Source organism: Acinonyx jubatus, chromosome D2 (genome assembly GCF_027475565.1).
Source record: "Acinonyx jubatus isolate Ajub_Pintada_27869175 chromosome D2, VMU_Ajub_asm_v1.0, whole genome shotgun sequence".
Classification (NCBI taxonomy): Eukaryota; Metazoa; Chordata; class Mammalia; order Carnivora; family Felidae; genus Acinonyx; species Acinonyx jubatus.
In genome coordinates this window covers 76,878,656-76,888,487 of record NC_069393.1, presented here as the reverse complement: position 1 = coordinate 76,888,487, position 9,832 = coordinate 76,878,656, and the positions used below count along the sequence as shown (strand labels likewise).

The 9,832-nt window shown below is 48.5% G+C and overlaps 2 protein-coding genes across 2 annotated transcripts in view; both read right to left on the bottom strand.

The window, feature by feature from the left end:
* Nucleotides 1-1,898: 1,898 nt before the first annotated feature.
* On the bottom strand, nucleotides 1,899-5,940 carry LOC128312679 (deleted in malignant brain tumors 1 protein). The gene is made up of 2 exons (XM_053207548.1): nucleotides 5,254-5,940; nucleotides 1,899-2,546 (listed from the first exon to the last, which is right to left on the bottom strand). Exons 1-2 carry the CDS (start codon nucleotides 5,793-5,795, stop codon nucleotides 2,267-2,269), a joined length of 822 nt encoding a protein of 273 aa, XP_053063523.1. The 5' UTR covers nucleotides 5,796-5,940; the 3' UTR covers nucleotides 1,899-2,266.
* Nucleotides 5,941-7,399: 1,459 nt separating this feature from the next.
* The window catches only part of LOC106969406 (deleted in malignant brain tumors 1 protein-like), a 28,669-nt gene continuing 26,236 nt past the window's right edge, over nucleotides 7,400-9,832 (bottom strand). Inside the window, exon 20 of the mRNA XM_053207123.1 lies at nucleotides 7,400-9,596. Within this exon, the coding sequence (XP_053063098.1) occupies nucleotides 9,457-9,596 (140 nt within the window). The 3' untranslated portion in view covers nucleotides 7,400-9,456. The remainder of the gene's footprint in view (nucleotides 9,597-9,832) is intronic.

Below are 9,832 nucleotides of genomic sequence, written 5' to 3'. Positions count from 1 at the left end.
AGGCTAAGAGCAAATTGGGCAATGGAATATCAGCACGTGCAAACAAGATGGGGAGGGTCACCTCATTACCACTGAGCGGGGTGGAACCCAGGCTGTCCATGTGACCTTGCTGCCCCCCCCTCCCCCCGGAAGGTGGAGTTGCCTTGTTACCTCTGGATGAGGGTTGAGGTCCTGGCTCTACCCAGAGTGGTGTTAAAGGGTGGGGTTGGAAGTCTAGGCTCCCCACCTGGTCTCTGCCTGACCTGGGGGGTGTTGGGGAGGCTCTGGTTACTGCCCACAGGTAACACCACCCTGCGCAGGGGAGGGGAGATGTAAGGATCCTGAGGGCAGGTGAAAGTCTAGGCTCCCCGCTTCACCTTCATTGGCTAGGCTGGTGGTAGGGCCACAGTTTTACCCATGGTGCGTGGAGCCAGGTGGCTATTGTGTAAAAGTTTTGTCTTGCCTGGCTGCTCCTTTACCCGTCCTTTGGCTGGAGACAGCAGACTTCTCTTGGGGCCTTTTTGTCTGTACCCATTGGTGTTTCTGGGTTGCAGTTTTCTGTGAAGTGCATTTTGATCCAGAAAGCACAGGATGCTTAGCAGTGGCCATGGCTTTTACACTTCAGCGTCCCTAAGAATCACCTGGAATAGTTGTGGAAAGGGCCACTTCCTGGCTTCTGTTAGCTGAGCCACAGCCAGAGAGCCTGGCTGGGAAGTTCACTGGCCCCTTATTTATTTATTCTGAAAAGTTCAGTCCTTTCAATGTCGATACTTTTCACGTTAGGCACCTGTTAAAAGTCCTAAGATGCTGAGTTTGGAAGCTGTTAGCCTCTCACTTCCTCAACACATTTGGATAGCTGCAGTTACTGGGCAGATAAGCTTTGGAAAGTAGAAACTCCAGCAGCTCACAGCTTACCTGGAAAACTCCTTAATTCATCTGAAGCCCTTGGGTGAAATCGATGCCCGATGCTAAAATCATGCGACTGAAGATGAAGCCACTGGGTGACAAATGATTAACTTCTGATTTAAAGATACAGTCTTCACCAGACTGACCAGTAATTATGTTTCATCAACTTCTACTAGGTATAAGCAGGGAACATCATCAAAGTAAACGTCAGTAACCTATTTTTAGCAAGATGGTTGTCGATGAAGGGCACGTTTGAAATGAAACTGAGATGTTCCCCTTTGGAGGCAATGTCCGCCCTTGGGTCACTCGTCAGATTTTCATCTCTTGGGACTTCAGGGTTAGCTCCCAGGCTCCCCCAAACCCTGCCCTCCTCCCCGGGGGACTTGGCCATATTCATCCCATCTCATACTGCTATTTAATGACAATGAAAGGAAAAATCTCTTGGCCTTAAGGACTCATATTTCAAACATTGCTGTTGAATATTTCTTGACAAGCAAAGAAAAAAACAATGGCCACGTCCAAAACTGTCTCTTTGAAGACTGAGCCTAGTGCAGACCTCTTTCTGTGATGATACAAAGAGAGCTTGGATAAAGTGGGTGCTGCCCTCCTTTCTCAGGAGGGTGTGGGATATACAAGCCTTTCTTTCTGTACTCTTCAGATTTCCTGTGTACTTTTTAGCTTTCCTATAAAGCTTTCAGGATCTGGGACACGGACTGAGCGCGTGGTAGCTCAGCAAGCAGTCACGGGTGGTTCGTGTGATTGGGTCTCAGACTCCCATTTGCTGTCAATGTCAAAGCTGTCGCCCAAACCCAACAAAGCTGAGGTGCAATTTGTTCCCTTTGAAATGGGCAAAATGAGCTGGTTTTGAGTAAGTGATAACAAGTAAATGAGCAAATGACCTGTTTGATTCAACTGATCAGTTATTAGGGTTAGTGATTTCCTGACACTTAGTTTATTTTTCCTAAGACTCTTAGTGAGCTCTGAAAAGAAATTCTCACATCACTCAAGGGACAGAAACAAAAAGATCCACCTACCAGCATCTGAACATTAAGGAGTCAATTAAAAAAAATACCTTAAATTGGCAATTTGATACAGAGAGAGAGAACTCTGTTCTTGATAACATTTTGTGCAGTTAAGACAATGATCACGTGCTTGGTAGTGAAGAATTAGAAAACACAGCATCTCCGGCTGGCAAAGAGAGGGACTGCCTGGAAGTTTAGTAATCAGAGAAAGTTTATTTAGCAACAAACTTCAGAGAGAACTTCTTTAGCAGTTTCACCTGTCGCTGTGTGGACAACTTCTGATTTCTCAAACTTATTACATTGCGGAAGGGAAATAGACTTTGCTTTCTAATAACAGAATCATGTGAAAAGTGGAGAAATCAAACAAGGGTCTTGTTCCAACCCGTCCCTCTGTGGACTTCCAGTGGCCCCACCACTTGGAAATGCTCAGTCCGCTCTGTGGGGCCCACATCCCTCTTACTCCGCTCTGCACAGCCCTGGGAGCAGCGGGAGGAATGGTCCCCCACTTTGCACACGGTGACCTCACACTGCAGATACACCACATCATAGCTGCTGAGAAAGTTGAAGGCGTTGAACTTGAACTGGGCCGTGTTCTTCTGGTGGGAGTGGAGGTTGACATAGCTTTTGTCTTTGATGCACCTGATAGAAGAAACCACCCCCAGCCACAAGGATTAACTTAAAGGATGGTGTGAATGCACCCCAACTCAAATAATCAGGCTTAGACTCAGACATATGAAGTCCAAACACACCTCTTCCCACTACCCACTCTTTCTTTTATGAAGAAACTTAAAATACTATTGTGAGTAGAAAAACCACTGTTCCTGACAGGTAACTGTGAAAGAAATACAACAAAAACCAAACAAGGTAATTAAATTCCAGCTAGAGCTGTTGCCTTCTGAAGCTCTGCTCTATTTTGCCCAAAGGGGAGGTTAAAGGTGGTGGTTGTCTTATTTGCAGGTGAATTTCGAGTATTTTAAAATGTGGGGTTTTTGTAGTTTCAAGTTTTTATTTAAATCCCAGTTAGTTACATACAGTGTAATATCAGTTTCAGTGCTCATCACAAGTGCCCTCCTTAATCGCTACCACCCATCTAGCCCATCCCCCGCCCACCTCCCTCCATCAACTTTCAGTTTGTTCTCTATCATTAAGAGTCTGTTTTATGGTTTACCTCTCTGTCCCCCGTCCATCGTATGTTCATCTGTTTCATTTCTTAGATTCCACATGTGAGTGAAATCATATGGCATTTGTCTTTGACTGACTTATTTCACTTAGCCTTATACCCTCTAGCTCTGTCCTTGTCATTGCAAATGGCAGGATTTCATTCCTTTTGATGAATCTTCTTTATCCATTTATCAGTCAATGGACATTTGGTCTCTTTCCAGAATTAGAATGTGTTTTGTAAACCCTAGTACAACCATGGAAAAAGTTAAGGAAAGAAGTATAAATGATACATCAAGAGAGGAGATAAAATGGAGTAATATAAAATGCTCCACTGAAACCAGAGAAGACAGCAAAAGGAGAATAGGGGTAGAAACAGAGAATAAATGCACCAAATAGAAAATAGTTACCAAGATGGTAGATTTTCATCCAACTATATCAGTAATCACTTTAAATGTGAGTGTTCTAAGTATGACCATTTAAAGATGCAGACTGCCAGAGCAGATAAAACAAAAGCAACAATAACAAAAAACCCCAAGTTCCAACTAATAACTGTCTATGACACCCATCTTAAAGATAAAGACATAGAAAAATTGAAAGCAAAGGAATGGAGAAAGATTTAGCATGCTAATACTAACCAAAAGAAAGCTGGAGTAGCTATATTAATTTGAAACCAAACAGAGTTCAGAGCCAGGACAATGATCAGAGATGAAGAGGAATACTGCATAATGATAAAGAGACCAGCCCTCCAAAAAGACACAACAACCCTTACTGAGTATACATGTAGCAACGGAGCATCAAAATGCGTGAGACAAAAACTAACAGAACTGCAAAGAGAAATCTACAAATCCACGGTGATGGCTGGACACTCTAACAGCCCTCTGTCTGTAATTGACAGAACCAACAGGCAGAAAATCAGGAAGGATTTAGGTGACCTAAAAAGCACCATCAATCAGCTAGACTAACAGCCATCTCCAGACCACTACATCCAACACCAGCAGAACACAACTCTTCTCAAGCCTGCATGGAATATTCACCGAGATAGACCACATTCTGGACCATAACCCACACCTTAGCAAATTTAAAGAAAAGAAATCACACAAAATGTATCTTCAGGTCACAATGGAACGGAACTAGAAATCAAAAACAGAAAGGTTGCTGGAGAACTCCTATTTGGAAATCAAACAACACACTTCAAAGTAACCCGGAGGTAAAAGAAAAAGTCTCCAGAGAAATGTAAAGAATATTTCGAACTAAGTGAAAATGAATATACAATTCACCAAAATCAAATAAATCAAATGCACGTGTTGGAAATGAAGAAAGATGTAGAATCCACCTTAGGAAATTAGAAACAGAAGAGCATCTTAAACCTAAACAAGCAGAATTGGGAGAATGTCAGCTGTTAAAATTCTGGCACCAAACTGTGTCTCTCTCCTTGGTCTATTTGTAAAGAGAATGGAAAGGGAGGAGCTTTCTCACTCCGAGACCCAGTGCGGTTCAATGCCACACCTGTGCACCTCCCATGCTATAGGTCACGCCACCCGTGCACAGTGCTACGTCTTGCCCCTCCCCCTGTCTTTTGGAAACAGGTACCACGATGATGCGTCCCATGTGGCTGTCACCACTTTGAAGCTGCCACCAGTAAGTGATAGGGTTTTGTTGTCTTGCACCGGTCACCAATGGCCCATCTCTAAGTGTTTGCTCCTGTTAGGGGGCAAGGGAGCTATGAAGGCAAACAACATACCCAAGTTCTAACTTGGCAATTTGTTGCTTAATCAAAACAGCCATAGTGAATCTCACCACTGTAAGAGTTTAGGCTGAGAAGACGTGCCAGCCCATCAGGGTAGATCAGATGCCTGAGAGCCTGAACCACAAATAGGGAGTGTAACAAAGTCATAAAACACAGAGGGAAGGGAGGCACAGGTATGAAAGGGTGAGATGGGACAGCAGAGTCCAGGACAGCAGGGCCTTTGCCCAAGACTCTTTGGGGATTCAAGGGACGTTGTCCAGGCTTCTTATAACTATTTGTCTCCAGCTGAGATCAGAGGGACAGTAGGGGCCCGACTCTACCTCTGGGGCATAACGAGGACTGTCTTGCACCATGTTACGACTTAGATCTACCAGAGAAGCCACAGGAATGCCACCTGAATATAACAGTCAACCCTAGAAGGCCTTCTATGTTCCTTACCCGTGCCGGATCAAATCGTACTTGACAGTCGTAAAATCACGGGGATCTGGAGAAGCCACACAGGTATCCACAAAGAGCCTCAGGCTGGGGTCGGGGCTCTGGAGTGTGACCTGGAGGAAGACCGCTTTTCTCTGGCTGGCATAGTGTGGCCCCAGGCTGATGGGAGACTCGAGGAAGGATATGGACACATCATAGCCGACGCTCTCCCTTGGGACGTCAGCCCCAGGACTGATGTCAACTGCAGATGGGCCATCCGCCCTGCAGGTGAACTTCAGCTGAGGCACCTTGTGCCGCACGATGACTCGGCCAGGGTGGCCCCGTGTTCGGCTTCTGATGGAGTTGGAGTAGCTGAGGGAGCCAAGACTTTCCTGGGAGGATGAGAGGGGAGGTTCTGGCCAGTGCTCCTGGCTCCCTGACAAGCACCTTCCTACACCGGCAGAGGCCTCTCCACACACCTGCTGGGTGCCAGTCGGCCGGCGAGCTGGAGGCAGGGGGCCTCGGGGCTGCCTCCTGTGGTACCTAGTGCCACGGTGGAGTGACATAGCACTTCAGGGAGCACGCAAGGAGCCCCGGTGTGTGAGCCTGCCCTCCCTTCTTCCCTCTTGTGAGGGCGGGGCTGTGCTGGTATGAGGCAGGGCAGGGGGTCCACGCTGGCTGCCCGGCGCTCTCTCCACCCAATTCCTGCACACGTGCCCCCACCTCAGCCTGGGTATTCTCAGCCAGGCACGGACCATAGCCCACTGTGCTTTTCTCCTCTCTTCCAGCCCCTCTCTTCTCTTGGCCCCAGAGGGGTTCTGGCTCCCTATGAGCTGGGGACCTGGCCCTGCTCGCCTTGAGTCTCAGCCTTGTCCTTCAAATCCAGCAGGACTCGAAGGGCTAAGGGGGTGCTGAAGACTACTGTGTGAGGTGCCGTCGCCTCCGGCAGCCTCCTCCCCACAGCACTATGTGCCGTCCAGAGACTCAGCCCGCCCAGCGACGTGGATTGCAGGAAGCCTCTGCGTGTGTGACTCAGATCCTTGACGTCCGCCTGGGAACCCTCCAAGGACCGCCCTGTCAGCTCAGACCAGGTCTGCCTTTCTATTTATTTATTTAAAAAAAAATTTTTTTTTAACGTTTATTCGTTTTTTAAGAGACAGAGCGTGAGTGAGGGAGGGGCAGAGAGAGAGGGAGTCACAGAATCCGAGGTAGGCTCCAGGCTCTGAGCTGTCAGCACAGAGCCCTACGTGGGGCTCGAACTCACAAACCGTGAGATGGTGACCTGAGCCAAAGTCAGACGCTCAACCGACTGAGCCACCCAGGTGCCCCCCACCTTTTTAGACCTTTCCTTTCCTACTGATCCCCCTGCCCCTTCCCAGCCTCCATTATGACATTTTAATACAACAAAGACACTCTTCACGTTCTGCACACTTTATCCATAAAAATAGACATTTTTTTCTTTGTGCCCCAAAGAAACAGCGTCTCCCTTGTCCCTTGACCTGATGCACATGCACAGCTTAGAGGAAAAGCTAAACTCCATTACTGCATGGTCCTGCCCCTTCCAACCTGACCTTGGGCTTCCCGGTGCTGACTGCTCGAGTCTCTTCCTCAAGCCCTCCAAGTTTGCTGCTGCCCAGGGGGCCTCATCACTAGCCCCCCTGCACGGAGCACGCCCCCTGTTCCTTTACCTGGCTCCGTCTTATTCCGGCTTATTCAGGCCTCGGCTCCTTGGCCACCCTATTCGAAGTGGCCTTCCTTTCACCCCACATCATCTCCTATTCTCTTCCTTGTTTTGCCATCTTAAGGTCTGTGAAATGATTCTCATATGTGCGTTTGTGCAGTGCCTCCTTCTCGAATGTGAGAGCTGTGGAGCCCGGCCCCCGTCTCGTTGGCCGCTGTGTCCTCAGCACCTAGAAGGTTTGCTTATTCCCTGACTCTGCAGTCACACACAGGACCTTCCTGTGGCAGTGTTTTCGCCGTGGGTGGTCTGGGACTGGCCATCACCCCAAGTGGTTCCTGACCTGCGGTGTCCTCTGGCCCCAGTGCTGTAGGAGCTAGGCTAGCCGGGGCCACAGAGGACACTGCCAGGGTTCTCCCTGATGGCCTAGAAGCTTCCGGGGTGCCTGCCGCGCAGACACTGGGGGGCTTCTGGCACGGCCCCTGGGGCAGAAACCTCTGAGGTAAAAACTAGAAGGTTCAGAGCAAAAAGGATAAGGACGACCATGGGTCTGCACAACCAACTAGACAAAATGTGAAGTATGGAGTGAAGCGGTCACTTGGCGTCATGCAGGCTATTGAATGAATCAAACCTCCAACAATGCCAAATGTTTGCTGTTCTGTGTGTCTAAATACTGATACAAAGGAAGAGAGGAATAGCATGGAGACCATGCTGTGTAACGTGGTACATTGATGGTACATTGTTAGGTATGCTGAGAAAAGTGCGATTTTGTAGTTACACACTCTTCGCTTGTTTCCTTAACTTCAGTGACATTGTCTCGTGAAATAAGCTGGTGGTTAAGGAAAATGAGACAGACATACACATTTCATTATATCCAAATGTCTATGCTTTCTTGATTGGGGAATACAGCTAGCTGTCTGGTTAGAACGCAGCTGTCAGATCATTTGTCCTCTCCCATGCCCAGCGCCATAGCGTGCACATAGTAGGTGTGCACTAACGGTGAATAAAGAAGCAAGTTGTGGAAAATGCTCAGCTTTGGAGCTAAAAGAACAGCACCCATCATCCATCCATCTATCCATTCATCCATCTGTCTATTTACCCACCCATCAGTCCATCAGCACTCAGCACTTATTACTGTGTATTCCAAATTCAGTACGTACTCTAAATTCCCAAAAAGAAGGAAAATTTCAGACAAATTAGTGAGTGCTCCAGGTCTCACTGAAATCAGAAACAAAATCATGGCCATGCCTTTCTTCTGGCCCTGCCAGGTTTTTAACAGGTGGTTGAACTTTCCAAATCTCTCTCCTTGGCCTCCGTCCACAGAAGGGTACCACCACCCCATCAGTTTCTTACCTGTCTGACGGTGCCACAGTGACCATAGGGAATGTTGAAGATCAGATAGCGCCCTGTGACGTGGGGACGACACAGCTCATCATTTAAGTGGATGTCCCAGGAGGAGTAGCCCAGCCTCCGGAGATAACCTCGGTCAATGGTGACTTGGAAGAGGTGAGGCAAGCAGGAGAGCCAGGCTGCAGGAGGAGGAGCATGGGGAGAAGCTCACAAAGACGATTTGGTACACTGGGCGCGTCGGTCTGGGACATGGGTGCATGCTTACTTTATAAAGCATGGATAATCGTACTTTGCGCCCGGGGGCTGCCTCAGCTCCCATCACCCCCCACCCTTGACTTGACTTCCGCTGATTTTATTTATATCCTCTCTTTTCCAAAAAGTCACACCATATCATGGGAGTCTTATACACACAGCACACGTCCCACGCGCCGAGAGTCAGAGCCTCGTCTATAGATTTAGAGAACGGCCCCTTTCCCGTGTTGAGGACACCCGAGGCTGAATGTACATCTATTTGAGGCAAGGGCGTGGGAGCAAAGAGGGAGGGAGCATAGGTGTTAAGAGGCTTCTTCCCCAGCTTCCTGAAGCCCGGCGAGTAGATAGACATGTGAGAGATCTCGGTGGAGACAGAAGCTGGTGCCCCCTCAAAACCCGTTCTCTCTCCCGGGACAACTGCTGTCTTAGTTCCGCCTTCCCGCAGTTTAGAGGGGAGGGCTTACCGCTGTCTTTGGGTACAGCAGAGGCAGCCAGGCCTGGTGAGAAGCAAACGTCAGCCGTGCAATATGGAGGAGGAGGGTATAGGCAGCAGTAGAACATGCAGTGCCGGGAAATGGGCTCATTCTGTTGAGCTACGGAAGCTGGAGCACCATGGCTTGAGAGTACTCCAAGCAATGGGAAGGGAGAGGGCCCAGAACCTCCCGATGGAGCAGGAGGGAGGGATCCCGGTGTGCGTGAAGAAGCGTTGAGAGTACGGGTGTCATCAACACCAAGAGAATAGTAAATACAGGGCTTTGCAGATTATAAACACCATCACATGAGTGAATTCGGGCTGGTGTCCCTTCCCATGCACAGGACATGCTCGGAATCTCAGGCCGGGAAGTAGGCAGTTCATAGCCATCGAAGGCCTCCCCAGCACAGAAGCAAGGCGGGACAGTCACCTGTGGCTAGGGTCCTGGCCAGGAAGCACGGCTGGCCAGATTCACTCAACCCCTTCTGATACTTTTGGCCCCAGACCTTTGATCCTTCGGTAGCTGTACCCAATCAACCCTGGTGTATGATCCAAGAATGGAAAGCGAATTACCCTTGCCAGTGGGTCCGCCGACAGCAGGAGGCATGGCTGGAACTGTGAGCAGACACAATGAAAGTGAGGGTCTGGAAGATAGGATCCCAAGACCCCAGGGGACTCATACTCTATGGCTCTCTGCAGGACTGTTAGTCTCAGGGGGACTCTGATAGTTTTTCTATTTGTGATCCATTTCTGTGCAAAACAAGAGTAACTCCCACATAAAGATAAGAGCAATAGAGTGATTCTTTGGTTTGCCTGTTAAAAAACTTAAGGATGGAACAGACAAAGGGGGC

Excerpts from the sequence above, each read along its gene's own strand:
- LOC128312679 (XM_053207548.1), bottom strand. The coding sequence starts at position 5,795 with ATGTCACTCCACCGTGGCACTAGGTACCACAGGAGGCAGCCCCGAGGC. Across the intron at positions 2,547-5,253 it reads TACGATTTGATCCGGCACGG|GTGCATCAAAGACAAAAGCT; the intron begins GTAAGGAACATA and ends TTCTTCTATCAG.